This window comes from Dunckerocampus dactyliophorus, chromosome 8 (assembly GCF_027744805.1).
Source record: "Dunckerocampus dactyliophorus isolate RoL2022-P2 chromosome 8, RoL_Ddac_1.1, whole genome shotgun sequence".
In the NCBI taxonomy this organism is placed as follows: domain Eukaryota; kingdom Metazoa; phylum Chordata; class Actinopteri; order Syngnathiformes; family Syngnathidae; genus Dunckerocampus; species Dunckerocampus dactyliophorus.
Genome location: NC_072826.1, coordinates 5686817 through 5703797, shown reverse-complemented (window position 1 = coordinate 5703797; position 16981 = coordinate 5686817). Strand labels below are relative to the sequence as shown.

The 16981-nt window shown below is 40.2% G+C and overlaps 1 protein-coding gene across 5 annotated transcripts in view; it reads right to left on the bottom strand.

The window, feature by feature from the left end:
• The window catches only part of slc25a26 (solute carrier family 25 member 26), a 128966-nt gene that overhangs the window by 70601 nt on the left and 41384 nt on the right, over window positions 1-16981 (bottom strand). For 4 of the 5 annotated variants that reach the window (XM_054785232.1, XM_054785233.1, XM_054785231.1 and 1 more), the window contains 2 exons: window positions 14011-14084; window positions 1156-2949 (listed from right to left, as the gene is read on the bottom strand). In XM_054785232.1, the coding sequence (XP_054641207.1) occupies window positions 2829-2949; window positions 14011-14084 (195 nt within the window). In that variant the 3' untranslated portion in view covers window positions 1156-2828. Of the gene's footprint in view, window positions 1-1155; window positions 2950-14010; window positions 14085-16981 lie in introns of those variants that run through there. The other variant, XM_054785235.1, reaches the window with a different exon arrangement.

Here is a 16981-nt window from a genome sequence, read left to right as displayed (position 1 = left end):
ACTGCTGGTTATGGAGGAGCCATCAATTCAAATGAAGCATGCACACCAGACATGGAAATAAAAGACCTTGATCTTCAAAGCAGGGAGGTATGTTGCTTCACGCGCGCACACACACACACACACGACTGATTATTTTCCAAACAGGAATGTCTCCTGGCTCCTGAAGCCTCAAAGACAGCTTTTTTTCCCTCCCCTGTTTAAAATATTTACCATGAAGTCAGAGTCGAGTGAGGGTCAGACACAACGTGCAGTCCAGACGGATGTTTGCCACCGGATGATCTAAGTGCTCCTGACCATGGCCTCTACCAATCACACGTCCACCATATTTGCCCCACAATTTAGTGGCCAGCTATGGGGTGCCTATGGGGGGGGGTCATCTGGTGGTGTGTGCACGGTGAGAGTCTAGGGACGTAAATCTCTTTGTGATAGTCGATTCGATTCGAATCTAGATACACAAGTTACGATATGATTCAAAAACGCTATATTTAAAAAAACTAACGATTGCAGTGTACAAACGATACAATTCGATTCAACGGGTAATGTTTGTTGATGCAGACATTAATCTTACATTATAAAATAAAGATGGCAATTATATGAAAGTGGCATTCTTACAGTACTTTCAAATGCGTCATATGTAAATGTGCATATTGTTTAGACACAGACCACAAAAGACTTGCATCTTTTTCTTTGATGGGATCAATATTTTACATTCTGTATCTGATATCTATATTTTTATCCCTTTTACATTTGGACAGTTTGAACATGTCTTAATGTTGCTAGAAATGGACGTGGAGCCACCATGCTAAGTTTGGTTGTACAAACCAAACTGTACTGTGTGCAGTGACAATAAACGTCCATCTATCTATATCAAATACTGTAATGTAATACTGTAACACTGTAATACTGTAATACTGTAACAATGAAAAAAACAGAAGTCTTAGCCTTCAGTCCAATCAGTGTGTTAGTTTGGAAAACTCAACAATCCCATACTGAAACATGTCATAACAATAATGATAATAATATAATACAATAATGTCATAACAATGCGCAACGTTTCTGACTGAACATGTTATTGTTTTCGACACTCCAGGTAGGCAACAAAGGTGGAGCATTTAAAGTAAACAAGTGACAACGCAAAAAAGTTACCATACTCACCGCTGTTGGTCTAGCTGCTCAAGTTTTGCGCCCTTCTTGTAAAAATCCAAAGACGTTGCAAAATTTTGTTTTTTGGGGGGGGGATGTGTTGAAAATCTTTTGCGGTGACTAGTAAATACTAGCTAGCGTGCCCTACTATTTACTCCTGTCAGTACGCAATACGTACCGAAACGCAATCGGTTCTGCGCATGCGGGAGACGTACGTCACTTCCTGCTTTAGTACGTTTTTTACGGCAGCGCTTCTGCGACATCACGTGTTGTAGTTATGTTTTAAATGTATGAACATAGATGATCAATAACCATATTTCATATATGTTATATTTTGGGAGGTTATTTTATTCTTATTACTTATGACTCTTATTAGAAGACTTCGTTAGCATGCGGCTGTTTCTAACACAGCCATAGACAGAAGCAGCATCGAGTGGGTTCGTCCACTGCTGCGATACGTCAACGTCGCCGCCATATTGGATGTGTCAAGGCTTCCCTGTAAATGAATACAAGTACGGTAAATGTACTTTAATAAAGCGCCTTTGTACAAAGAGATTTAAGTTTTAACTAATATACTTGGTAAACGGGTAGGCAGTTATATTAGTGTGTTTAATGTATAAAAGAGAGGCATTAACGTCAATTTCTTTGTAGAAAGGCGGTTTATGAACACTTCATCACGTGGACAGCGTTGTGCAAGAAGTACAGTGCACAAGAAAGGAGACAGAGAAAACAAAAAGTTTAGTGCTGTGCGCGTAATATGAGCAAATAAGTGAGATTTTAATTATTTTACAAGTAGATGGCACAAGCTTGTTTTTATTTCAAAGTAAATAGGAGCCAACTATACTTACATCAGAACAAATTGCATAAAGACTTCATACTGTTATAGCTGATCGGATAAAAACCTTCTAATTGATGCATTGCAAACTAAATGTATTGTTATTGCTATCTTCATTCTTCATTCTTTTTCTATGCCGCTTACCCTAGGGTCACGGCGGTAGGCTGGAGCCTATCCCGGCTGACTTTGGGCGAGAATGCAGGGTACACCCTGCTCCGGTCGGCAGCCAATCGCAGGGCACTTATAGACAAACAACCATTGACACTCACATTCACACCAATGTGACTGAAACTAAAGAAAAGAAGCTCACGAGACAAAAAACAACCTCAGTAGTTATTGGAAAAGAGTTCGACCAGATGAGAATCATGATAGATATTTCACTGAATGGGCCCTTTAAGAGTTACATACATCTCACAGCAATGACAAACTCGTCAGCCCAGTTTAGAAAAGACAGAATTGAAACAGTCGCTTTTGTCCTTCTATGAAAATACAAACTTGATTAAAACATCAATGTAAAACAAAAAAAAAAGACTTTTGAATATTAAATGCACCACAAAAATGGACGTAATTGCATATAAGATGTCCTGTGGAGACTGGTTGAACTTAAACGACGCATGTTGAGGGCATCTTGGGTAAAAAGCAGAATGAATGCAGAGGATGTCTCCTGCTGAGTCATAATATGCAGGAAGAGGAATAAAGACTTGAACACTTAAATGCTCATTAAAAAAACAAACAAACTTCATCCACTTGTTGCAGATGTAGCAGTGATCATCTGGACAGGATATTCTTCCACGTGATTCTTGGAGGCCTTTGGGTGCGACTCCCGCAGCTCGGAACAGTCACTCTTAGTTCAGCTTAGCGAGGTTTTTCGCTGCGGCAGAAGAGTGCGCCGCACTTTCTCGTAGGCTCCCAGGAAAATAAACCCGCCCACGCTGATGGAGGTCATCCTCGGTATGCTGCCTGCAAACAGCCTGCAGACAAAGAAGGGTAGAACTTATAAATGGGTTTCCTCAAGAGTGAATGCTGAGAGAGGCGTAAAATTCTTCAATAAAGGCGGCAGTTTTGGACTCGAATGGGATAGCCCAGCCAGAACCCAGACCTAAATCTAACTGAAAATCTGTGGGGAAGTCAATCACAACACAACTGAACGCAAATTGCAGTTTTTAAATGAAACATTTTATTATTAAGGGAGAAAAAATAATCCCAACCTACATGGCCCTGTGTGAAAAAGTGACTGCCCCCTAAACCTAATAACTGGTCGGGCCACCCTTAGCAGCAACAACTGCAATCAAGCGTTTGTGATAACTTGCAAAGAGTCTCTTACAGCGCTGTGGAGGAATTTTGGCTCGCTCATCTTTGCAGAATTGTTGTAATTCAGCCACATTGGAGGGTTTTCCAGCATGAAGCGCCTTTTTAAGGTCATGCCACAGCATCTCAGTAGGATTCAGGTCAGGACTTTGACTAGGCCACTCCAAAGTCTTCATTTTGTTTTTCTCTGGCCATTCAGAGATGGACCTGCTGGTGTGTTTTGGATCATTGTCCTGCTGCAGAACCCAGGACGGTTTCAGCTTGAGGTCGCAAACAGGTGGCCGGACATTCTCCTTCAGGATTTTTTGGTAAACAGCCGAAATCCTGGTTCCATTTATCACAGCAAGTCTTCCAGGTCCTGAAGCAGCAAAAGAGCCCCAGACCATCACACTACCACCACCGTATTTTACTGTTGGTATGATGTTCTTTTTCTGAAATGCGGCCTGACATTATTACCATAATATTTTGACTTTATTCTCATAACATTATAGCTTTTTTCCCCACAACCTAATTTTCCAAAAATTACTTTATTTGTTGTTTACTTTTTTCATAATATTACAACTTTAAAAAATGTATATCTTTAATATTTCAACTTTATGCAACTAAAATGATGACTTTTTGTTGCTAGATTTAAACTTTTTTCTTAATATTTTGACTTTGTTGTAAAATTACTGCTGATTTTTCAGTTTTTGCTGTTTTTGTGATTTTTTAAATTAAATTCTACAGACAACGACAACATGAAAACCATTTTTTTTGCAAATATATTAAAAATAAAAACCTAAGAAATCAACAAATAATGAAAATAATCTGCCTACAAAACAAGAAGACTTAACCTACCAAAATTCCATTTTACTTTAAATATTAGGTAAGAAAATATGTGTACTATTATACATAGACTGCATTTAGAGGTGAAAACAACATGAAAACTAGAGCGCTGTCAAAAACATTGGTCACAGCTAGTGGTGCAACCATTTGGATTGTCCTGAAGAAGAACCCGTGTACCAAGTAACACATGGAACAGGTAGACCAAGGAAAACATCAGCAGCCTCAAAAATTCAGCAGTCCATGAAACATTTTTGTCATTCAATTTTTGAGGCTCGTGTGTGTACTTTTTAGCAAATTCAATCCTGACCTTCCTATTTGCTAATGAGTGGTTTGCATCTTCTGGTGTAACCACTGTACTTTTGTTCATGAAGTCTTCCATGAACAGTTGATAGTGACACCTTCAAGATACAAGATACAAGATACAAGAGAGTTTTATTGTCATGTGCATAGTAAAACAGCAGTTATACCATGCAATGAAAATCTTATTCTGTTCATTCTCCCAAGAAAAGAAATAAAACAAATGAAAGAATAAGAACATAAACATAAACACATAAACATATATACCAATAAATTAAGCAACAACAACAGAAGAGACATTAATACAAGCAAATAATATAAATAAATAAATAAATAAATAAAGTGCTATGAGTGTGTGCGTGCGGCGTGTGCGAGTGCTTCGTTGAGGAGCCTGATGGCCTGTGGGTAAAAGCTGTTTGCCAGCCTTGTGGTCCTGGACTTCAAACTCCTGTAGCGTCTGCCTGATGGTAGGAGTGTGAATAATGAGTGTTGTGGATGTGTGCTGTCCTTGATGAGGTTGTGTGTTCTGCGTAGGACTCTAGTTTTATAAATGTCTTGCAGTGAGGGGAGGGCTGCCCCAACAATGTTCTGTGAGGTCTTGATCACCCGCTGGAGTGCCTTCCTGTCACGTGTTGTACAGTTACCGTACCAAACAGTGATGGAGGCGGTAAGGACACTTTCGATGGTGCATCTGTAGAAGCAACTCAGGATTGTGGTGGACATGCCAAATTTCCTCAGTCTTCTCAGGAGGTACAGTCTCCTTTGTGACTTCTTCAGAATTTGTTGGGTGTTGTGAGACCAGGTGAGGTCCTCGCTGATGTGTGTGCCAAGGAACTTGAAGGTTTTCACCCTCTCCACCTCAGTCTCATCAATAAACAGGGGTCTATGTGGCTCCTTTTCCCTTGTTCTTGGGTCGATGATCATCTCTTTAGTCTTATCTGTATTGAGAAGGAGATTGTTATCACGACACCAAGCTATGAGGTCCGCCACCTCTCTTCTGTATGATGTTTCAACACCACCAGTGATCAGTCCGATGACTGTAGTGTCATCTGCAAATTTAATGATGCTGGTGTTGTTCTGGGAGGCCACGCAATCGTAGGTGAAGAGCGTGTAGAGGAGTGGACTCAGCACACACCCCTGTGGGGTCCCAGTGCTCACAATTCTTGAGCTGGATGTGCGGTTGTGGACTCTGACTGACTGGGGCCTGCCTGTGAGAAAGTTAAACACCCAGTTACAGAGGGAGGGAGACAGGCCAAGTGTGAGGAGCTTATTAGTGAGTTTGTGGGGGCTGACTGTATTAAAAGCAGAGCTATAGTCTATAAATAGCATTCTGACGTATGTGTCCTGGCCCTGTAGGTGAGAAAGGGCTGTGTGGATGGCAGTGTTGACTGCATCATCCGTGGACCGGTTCTGGCGATATGCAAACTGTAGAGGGTCCACAGTTGCCGCCGGGATGCTCTTTTTGATGTGGGTCATGACTAGTCTTTCAAAGCACTTCATAACAATAGGAGTGAGTGCTATAGGGCGATAGTCATTCAAGCAGGTCACGTTGCTCTTCTTGGGTACGGGCACTATGGTGGTGGACTTAAAGCAGGTCGGTACAGATGCTTGTGCAAGCGACAGGTTAAATATGTCAGCAAGCACATCAGCTAGCTCTGATGAGCAAACCCGAAGTGCACGTCCTGAGATGTTGTCTGGCCCTGCTGCTTTTCGTGGGTTTGTTTTGTTTAGAACCCTGCGCACATCAGCTGATGTCACCATGAGAGGTGAGTCCTGTGTGCTCCCCAGGTTCAGCCACCCTCTCTGCTCATCAAGAGTTTGGGTGTCAAAGCGGGCATAGAACTCGTTCAGCTCATCTGGAAGTGTGGTTTGGCTGGACGTGGCTACGCTACTCTGCTGTCGATAGTCTGTGATGTGCTGGAGCCCCGCCCACATGCGCCGAGGGTCTGAGGTGGAATAGTAGCCCTCCAGCTTCTGTCTGTACTGTCTTTTGGCCTCTCGTATGGACCTCCTCAGGTCATATCTGGCCTTTTTGTAGTCGTCAGCGGTGCCCATGACAAATGCAGTCGAACGAGCACGTAGCTTAGCCCTTACATCACAGTTCATCCACTGTTTTTGGTTAGGGTATTTTCTGTAATACTTGGTGGTGGTAACAGTCTCTATACATGTGCTAATGTAGCCAGTAACAGCAGAAGCATATTCATCCAAATCAACAGTACAATCTTCCCTCCCCGCTGCAGTTTTAAACACATCCCAGTTTGTGCAGCCAAAGCAGTCCTGAAGTACTTGATCAGTTTCTTCATTCCATACTTTAACTGCTGTACGTACAGGGGGAGCTTTTTTAAGAAGTTGTCTGTATGTTGGATAAAGGAATATAGAGATGTGGTCAGCCTTTCCAAAGTGGGGTCTTGGAACAGCCTTCAAAGCACCTTTCATGTTGCAGTAGACTTGGTCCAGGATGTTATTTTCCCTTGTGGGAAAGCTCACATGCTGGTAATATTTGGGGAGGACAGTCCTGAGGTTACAGTGGTTGAAATCGCCAGATATAATAAATACAGCGTCTGGGTGTTTGGTCTCGTGTTTATCAATGATGTCATGCAGGAGGCCTAGTGCATTAGCCGTGTTAGCTCGTGGTGGGATGTAAACAGCAGTTAAATACACAGTGCTAAACTCACGAGGTAAATAAAAAGGTCTGCATTTCACCATCAGCAGCTCAATGTCCTGCGAGCAGTGCTTTTCCATCGTCTGTACGTCTGTGCACCACCGTTTGTTTACGTAAACACAGACGCCGCCACCTCTGTGTTTACCAGACGCTAAAGTCCGATCTCCCCGGTAAGCAGCAAATGATTCAAACTGGATCGCCGAGTCCGGTATATCCTCCGTCAGCCAGGTTTCTGTGAAGGTGAGGACACAGCATTCCCTGATCTCAAGTTGAGCTGTAATCCTGCCCTCTGCATGTTGTTGCTGATGTCACTAACAGTGACTCCGAGGCAAAGACCCGCAACCCACTTTTGGGTACCGACCCACCAGTTGAGAATGCCTGCACTAGTGGTTTCTTTCTTCTTCAGGACATTCCAATGTTTGTGCAATGGCCTCATCTTCACATTTGCTTGTTTTTCCATCGTTAAACAGCTCTCTGGTTACCATGTTGTTTTTACCTCTAAATGCAGTCTGGACAGACAAAACCTATCCTACCCAATCTGACATTCAGGGCTGTGTACTGATTGAATAAGCAATGCAATTGGACACACCTGGGCCAGGAAAACACCTGTCAGTCACATGTTCCAATACTTTTGCTCACATAAAAAATGGGTGGGTTCAAACAAAAGGATGCCATCTTCTAAGCTGTGCATCTGATACCTGGAAATAAAAACTGAAATGTTGCCCTCTGGTCTCATATTCGTATTTTGATGTCAAACCCAAAGGTTTTCAGTCTGCAGCAAAAAGAAAGGAAGTGACCTCACTCTTCAAATACTTCTGAAGGGCATTGTACATGTTGATGGAGTGCGTCAAAGCAAGAACCCACCCCAGCACTGGAAGACCATGCAATCTCCACACAGGAAGGCCCGTCCACTCTGCTGACACAAATGCGTGTGATTTGTCGGAGCATTTGCTTGGATTTGCCCAGCGAAGTGAAGTCTGACCTGAATGTAACACACGGTGCCCTGCAGTGTGATGTTGTGTTTGTAGAAAGCATTTGGAATGTTGTGCTTGTGCGCACACACCTGAAGCTCAACTGGAGATATTCTCTTTCCGAATCCGCCTGCAGAGCTGAGGGCCGCTCGGTGGATCACCGATCACGCCGCTACCTGAGATTGTGAGCTAGTGCTACAGCAGGTGTGCGTGTGTGTGTGTGTGCGTGTGTGTGTGTGAGAGAAGCGCCAAGAAGGTGTTGTTGCAACGCTCAAAGGATGCAATGTGACCTCCGAAGCACCTCCCAGCTTCACACAGCTGTTTTCAGGATTAGGCTTTTCAACCCCTGGGCCTCGCTCATGTCCCCTCCCCACTTTCTTTACGTCTCTCTGTGCCTCACTGATGGTCAGATGACATGCACATATGTCCATCCAGCCACTTCTCCTGGTTGGCGTCCAGGGTCAGCCCCCACAGCTGGCTCACGCTTGCGGGGATTTCTCCTTCCCTCGCCTTTCCTGCTGCGTCATCCAACGTTTCAACACATGCTCTTCATACGTCTTCTCCTCTTTACTCTGCTTTTATTCTGACACTGGCTGCCAAACGCAGATCTTATAGATGAAGAGTGTGTGTCTGCATGTTCGTACTTGTGTTTCTATTTTTTAAATGCACATTTGCTTTGGATTCCATCCGCTGCATCAATCTTGCAAAGAAACCTTTTGAATGCTTGTGGAACATGTCGAGGTGATTGATTGTGTTTTGGCATCAATACATGGGAAAGGGTGCCAAACGTCTGCTAGACAACCTGCTTGCACAATCTTCATGGGGGATGGCGTAATGATGTCATCATCTATTTTGCATTATTGACCATGACGCTGGAGGAGAGAGGAATAACGTGGGAGACAAAAAGTGAGTAAAAAAAACAAAAAAAAAAAACATGAAAAGCGCAACTAATATATTTAGAACTACAAATGTGCTTTCTTCTGCCGCTTGTTTTTGCTGTTTTTTAAAATGTCACAAACAAGACAGAGCCGCCAGTGAGTGCTTTGGGATGGCGGAGGAGCACACAGCAGCACCTGCAGAATGATACGTGCTTTCATGTCAGTCTCTGCTCAAAAGCCCACAATGTTTACATATTTATGCCTTATAATAAATAACACAATGTTTTCCCGTAAGCATACAGGTTTCGTGATGTTCGGCGGTCTTTGAAGGCACAAGCTTTTTTTCCAGCAGGGGCCACATACTGAAACACAAAAGGATGCAAAGGCAACTTTTCAAAGCAACACATGTAGATATGCTAAGAAGTTATATGTAGTTCATGAAAAAAATGCACATCTGCTTTGCTTTGAAAAAGCGTAAAATTACTATGAACTTCAGTCTTCCCCCATTTTTACTGTTTTTTTTGTTTTTTTTTTATTTTCCACATTTTCCACCTTACTTCTTAAATAATCTTCAGAAATTTTCTTCTTGTAAAATTATGATTTTATTCACATAATATTTTGACTTTATTCACATATTATAACTTTTTCCCAAACCCAATTAAAAAAAAATTATAGCTTCATTTGTTGTTTTGTTTGCTTTTCATATTGCAACTTAAAAAAAAACGTGTTTTTTCTTTAATATTTCAACTTTGTTACTAAAATGATGATACTTCCCCCAAATTATGACAAAAATTAAGACTTTTTCTTTTTAGAGGACAACTTTTTTCTCTTAATATTTTGACTTTATTCTTGTACAATTACTGCTTTCCATTTTTGCTGTTTTTTTAAATAGTGGTTTTTAGTGATTTCTTTATTATTTATTTATTTCCTTTTCTCCCCAACCTAATTTTCTAAAAAAATGACAACTTCATTTGATTTAGTTTGTTTCTCATAATACTACAACTTTACAAAAATAACATATTTTTCCTTTAATATTTCAACTCTATGCTATTAAAATTAAGTTTTTCCCTATAAACTTAAAAGTTTATTGTTTTTTTCTTGTTAGAATATAACTTTTTTCTTCCTGTAAATTTTCTTCACGTAATTATGACTTTATTCCCATAATATTTTGACTTTATTCTCGTAACACTTTTTCCGCAACCTCATTTTCCAAAAATTAGAACTTTATTCGATGTTTTGTTTGTTTTTAATTATTTAAACTTAAAAAAATCAACATCCTTCTTTAATATTTCAACTTTAAAAGTGACGTTATGTTTCCTCATAATATTACAACATTATTCTTGTAAAATTATGACTTTTTCTCCTTCGATTACAAAGTTTTTCTCTTAACTCATTCAATACCAAAGACGCAGTCATACGTTTTTATAAACCCGAACGCCCCATCTTTTACACGAGAGGCAAAAAGAGGTGATAACACAAATCCCCACTAATGGATTTCACTTCAGAGCAATTTTGAGCCATAAAAACGGCCACAAAGTGGCAGAAGCGCATTTGATGAGAGAGATCATGTGGACAGAAAAAACACACGATAGGAAGGAGGAAGTGCAAGAGTGTGGCGGAGTGTACCGTAAGCAATGCGTAAATTTTAATGCATGCACACGCGCACAGTATTATGTGTGCCTTGAAAGATCAGTCAAAATGGTCTAAAATGGCCGGGACTGAAGGGGCTGTCTTTTGAAAAATGGCTGGGATTGAATGAGTTGATATTTTATAAAATTACTCCTGATTTTCCATTTTTGTTCTTGTGGTTGTTTTGGGTTTTTTTGTTAAATTATATGTTTAGAGTGTGCCGTGGGCCAAAAAACAAAAACAACAGACACCTGTGGTAAATGAATCAATGTATAGGAAAAAAAACAGAAAAGTTCAGATTAAATAAGCTTTCTATTCCTTTTCGGACATGTTGAGTAACACGCTGTTACGATGCAACTTACTTGGATGCAACTTTGTTAAAGACACGATTGGTAAGTCGTCTCTGGGCTACCTGTAGTTACGTCAACATTATGCTGGTTAGGGTCTCACCTGATTGCGTCACTGGTTCATCTGCCAGTTGGGACTACTTTCACACTACAACAGAAGCATGGCCAGTTCTCCGCTAGATGGTCACAGACATGTCTGAACCAAATACCGTCCACTAACGTCGCAGAACATCAGCAGGTCCACTTATCTTTACTCATCCACAACTTTATTAAAGAAACCACAGGCCCGAAGCCAATAACAGCAAAGAAAGCTATAAAAGCAGCTAAACAAGCAAACAGCAGCACATTTCACCCCCAGCTATGAACTTTTTGGCTAATTTTAAACTCAACTCAACTATCTTGTTTTGTCTCATCTAGCATTACATTTCCTGTCTGGGATCGAGCCCACCTGCGGATTTCAGACGTCAGAGACCAGTCAGAGCTTAAATATTTCCCTCGGCTCCCCCGTGTGACCCGACTCACTGTGACATCACAACCTGGCCCGCTGCTGCGTTCTGGCATTCCCCGACTGATCGCCAACTCACCTCTCCTGAGGAATGGAGCTAAATATAGTTATATGGTTTCACCCGAAGGAAGAAGAATAGACGCCAGCTCAGAAAGGAGGAGGAGGTCTTCACTCTAGTGCATTTACTTTACTTTCTAATTGTACTTCTATTTATTATTAATTATGTTTGCATGTTGTTATTACCGTATTGAACCAAGTTGAAGAGACACAGTCTGGAGCACAACAAGCTTAAGTTAGTCTGGTTACTGATGTGGTTGTGCTGTCCGCCGTGCTGCTCCTTCCTCGCCCCAGGTCTCTGGGGTCTGGCGAACACATGGAAGCACTTTGGAGCTTCACTACACTGCAATTGGGCCTATTAACATAATTGCTGCTTTAAAGGCCCAGCAATTTGTACCAGGCATGCCCGAGCGCAACCACCAGGCCTCTGGCCCTGCGGAACAACCGCCCCCCCCCAATAAGGCCAATGACACTCTCCTTTATCTCCCAATTCAACTCTCTCATCTCATCGTGTCAGTTTGTTGTGATCTGTTTATTTGAATTCCAGTGCGGCTGTAAGACCATGCTCATCTTTCTTTGTTTGCTGTACAATTCTGTTCGCTTTGGTTTTCATTGTCAGGAGTTGTGAAGGGTTCCAAAATAACTGACTCACGGTTAAGCACCCTGCAGGGGGACATACAGTGGGTCAGGGGTGTCCAAACCTTTTTTTAATGTTGCAAATATTTCAACTTTCTTCTTAAATAATCTTTGTAGATTTTCATTCCATAATATTATAACTTTATTCCCATAATATTTTGACTTTATTTCCAGAAAAGCAGTTTCAGTGGCAGATTACTATCACCGTCCTGCTCCACCGAAAGACTGAGCAGATTATTCCTCCCCCACACCATGCGACTTTTCAACACGACATAAGGGGAGTGAATAAAAACACACACAGGACTGGACGTATTACCTTACTATGCATTGTTATTATTATTTATGATGTATTATTGCACTAGAGATTTTACGTGATCTGTTCTGTATGTATGTATGTATGCATGTATGTATGTATGTATTTATTTAGTTATGTATTTATTCTTATTCTATTTTCTTATTTTTCTTATCTCTCATGTCTTGCCTTGGTTGTTTTATTTTGTGATGAAGTTCATTATGACATTTTTGCAGAGCTGCTGCAAATGTGAATTTCTCTTGGAGATGAATAAAGTATCCAGCTAGCTATGTATTATTATAACTTTTTTCCCCCAATCTAAATTACAACTTTATTTAGTTTTGTTTGTTTTTTTACATTTTATTTTAATATTTCAGCTCTGCTACTAAAATGCCATTATTTTTCCTGATAATATTACAAGTTTATTTCTCATAAAATTGCAACTTATTTTCTCATTAGAATACAACTTTTATCTAATAATATTTTGACTTTAATCTCATAAAATTACAGCAGTTAATTTCTATTTTCTGCTGTTTTTTTAATTAAAATTTTTTAACATAAAAAAAAAATTACATTTACAACTATTTCAACTTCTGGTATATTTTCTCCTCGTAATTATGACTTTATTCCCATAATATTTTGACTTTATTCTTGTAACATAACTTTCCGCAACCAAATTTTCCCAAAAATACATCTTTATTCGTTGTTTTGTTTGTTATGACGTTTTTTTTTTAAATAACGTCTTTTTTCTTTAATATTTCATTTGACTTTTTTCCTCAGTATTTTGACTTTATTCTTGTAAAATTACAGCTGATTTTTGCCGATGTTGTTGTTTTTTTTCCCCCTGTTTTCTTGTTAAATTATATTTACAATGTACTATGGGCCAATAAAAATTAAAAAAAAATATTTAAAAAAAATCAGCCGCGGATTGCAGATGGCCCCCGGGCCGCACTTTGGACACCCCTGACCGAAGGAATGGAGGCAGACATTCTGCAGGCAGTTGACTGGTTAACAGAGAACTGTCACTTCCTTGTAAGAGGAACAGGACTGGAACGGGAAAAACCCTAAATGTACCTTTCGGAGGTCCTCCACTGCATAGTGTGCAGAATTGGTATCAGCATCCTACCTACACACCCCACATCCGAAAAGCAAACCAGACCTGGGTTTACCATTTCAGATTCAGCTATGAGAAATGAACTGAACTGTACTGCTTGGTGGAAAAGTGGCTTATACTCAACAGGGTTTAGTTCTTGTGCTGGCAGAGTTGAGTGATCCCATTAGACCTGGCCTTTTGTTCGCCTGGCATCATAAACACATCAAAACACTCAAATAAACCCTTCCAGTTGCTCTTTTGCAACACCTTCATCAATAAGACAGTGCTGAGACTTGGCAGGAAAAGCTTTTGTACGTCTCAATTTTCAGTTGCAGTTGTACATTCCCTCCCTCTCACAGCAGCACTCGTGTCTTTAAACTCGCTTATGTGTGGGATGGAGCCAAGTGAGATCAAATCATGTCAAAAAAGGTCCTATCTAAAAAGTGGGATAAAAGGACTTTTGGATGCTATTTGCTCTTAAAAATAACACAAATGGGGCTTGGACACATCTTTTTCCAAAACGCGCACTCACCCAGTAAGCCCTCGACTCTTCCACACGTCACAGAGCACCAGTGGGATGTTGCCGCTCGCTGTGGTCGATCCAGCCTTGCACAGACAGAGAGAGAAAGAAAATAGAGGTGTGATGACGGATAAAACGGTCTGCTTCCCTTCCTGCTCCTCAGAGAGAGACACTGTTTAGTCTTCCTCAGTTGAGTCTCCTTCAACCCCCTCCTTCTTGCCCTTTTCTCCTCATGGACAGCTGTGTCAGCGCAGGTGACACCTCCAACACCCATTCAGCAACCCAGCCAGCCATTTGCTCAGCCAAACACACACAACAGTCTGGTGCTTCTTATTTACACAATAAGGCTTGGCCCGACAGAGAGTTCTGAATCCATCACTGTAGGATGGCAGAGACCCGCAGGACGGGCCGGCAGGATACCAGCAAGGAGGGAAAGGGTGAAGTCAGCTCACATGGCAGAGACAGAAAGTCAGTATGTGTGGCTCACTAAGCATGAAGGAAACAGTGCGAAGCATCTGCTGTGAATCCTGACGGCCAGATCGGCTGGAACGAAAGGAGGATTCCCACATTGCATTCATGTGAGAGGATGCCCAAACGGAAAAAAAACATTTTCCTTATGGATGTGGAGACAGGTGGCTGGGGGATGACAAACGCCCCCCAGTCTCTGCTTGTCTGACATGTTTTCTTTACAAAAATGAGAAGTTCAGGAACTGAAAATGGGGGTGCACATAGACAAGTACGAGCAATTTCATCCATTCATTTATTTATTTTGTCCTCATTAGTTTGAAGTCTTTTTCTTTGAAGTGTGTCCGACTTTACTTGTCTCACAAAAACATTTGGAAATAGTACTGGGGTGACATCAAACAATGCTGCAGCACCGTATACTGGAACAGCAGCTTCCATTTGCCCTTTTGCACGGGTCTCACCCGGCAGCAGGGGTGTCCCAAGTGCGGCCCGGGGGCCATTTGCAGCCGCGGATGGTTTTTTTTTTTGTTTTTTTTTTAATTGGACCGCCGCACATTCTACAAATATAATTTAACAAGAAAAAAAAAGAAGAACAAAAAAAGAAGAAAGTCAAAATATCAACAGAAAATCTCAATCTAACAAGAAAAAGTCGTAATTTTACGAGAATAATGTTGTAGTAGCATGAGAAAAGTAATGTCATTTTAGTAGAATAAAGTTGAAATAATAAAGAAAGAAGACATTATTTTTAAGTTGAGAAACAAAACAACAAATAAAGTTGTAATTTTTGGAAAATTAGGTTGAGGAAAAAGTTATAATGTTACGAGAATGAAAATAAAAAAAATACAAACATTATGGGAATGAAGTCAGAATTGCGAAAAGAACATTTACAATGAGTACTTGAAATAGTTGGAAAATTAAAAACGGAAAAAACAGCTGTAATTTTACAAGAATAAAGTCATAATATTAAAAGAAGAAAGTAATATTCTAATGAGAAAAAGTCAATTTTACAAGCACAAACTTGTAATATAATGAGGGAAAAAAATTGCATTTTAGTCGTTCAGAGTTGAAATATTAAAGAAAAAAATGCTTTTTAAAAAAAGTCATAGTATTATGTGAAACAAACAAAACTAAATAAAGTTGTAACATTTGGAAAATTAGGTTGGGAAAAAAATGCTAATATATGAGAATAAAGTCAAAATGTTATGTGAATAAAGTCATAATGTTACAAAAAGAAAACGTCTGAAGATTATTTAAGAAGAAAGTGGGACAATAAAAAAAAACAAAACAACAAAAATGGGAAAAAAAAAGACCGAAATTCAAACTAATAATATGCTTTTTCACCAATATCACGAAGCTGAGATGCAGATTTTTCTTGAAATATATATAAATTCTTAGCATGTCTACATGTGTTGCTTTAAAAATATCTAAGTGGTCTTTGCATCCTTTCATTTTTTATTTTTGTTGCCATGCACAGTATTTTGCCATGCACAGTATTCATCATATTTTCACATTTTTTGTTTGTTTTGTGATATATTTTAACTACAGATGATTGATATAGGCTTTCATCATCCAGGACTTTAATTACCGACACCGATGTCAACCAATACCAAAAAAGGCATCATCTCTTTCCTCAAACTCATGTCATGTAATGAACACATTATGCTTTTTACTGTGTTGCCTCTGGATGCATTTCATAAATAAACAATGTTTGCGCAAAATAAGACAAATATAGTAATCCCTCATTAATCGCGGTTAATGGGTTCGAGACCCGACCGTGTCATTATGTGCCTTAATCCTGACTGTGTGGCCAACATGTTAACCACTAGGCCACCGTGCGGCCTGCCGATATCATTATCAGCAGAAGACAACAATACTGATATGACCCAATATATAATTTTTGATGCCAATAACGGTTGCCCGATATTATCGGACATCCCTAATTCTAACACTAAGAAATAACTGAATATAGTCCCTATAAAGAAATCTAATGATGGCTTTTGAGTTTTGCAGGAAGTGCTTGTATAATTTATTGCTTTTGTCCTTAGTGAAATAATTATTTTAATAAGTGATCACCATAATTACATGAATAACCCAAAAAAAGCAGTAAGCTACCACACTAAGTAGCCGGCATGGTACAATACGGTTAAGTGACTGAATTTGTAGTTATCCGCATGAAGACATGGCGTGTGATGTGCAGACTATAACTGCCATCAAGCCACAAACAAACAGTTCACCTGTGGAGAACGCAAAACACAACCTTACTAAATTCTAAATGGCAACATGGCAAATCACTGTGCTGGTGGGAAATTACAGCAGCTGCTTTTCAAATATTGTTTACAGGACAGCTAGCCCATCCACTTCCAGTAAATGGCTTCTTGTAAGACATCAAAACCTTGTGTGTTACGTTAATTCCGGTATCTAATTAGGACTGGGGGTGGAAAGCTTGGACCACTGTGTTCTCCAAGGAGCATCTGCGAGAGTGTGAGTTTGTGTGCGTGTGTGTGAGGGGGTGGTGATT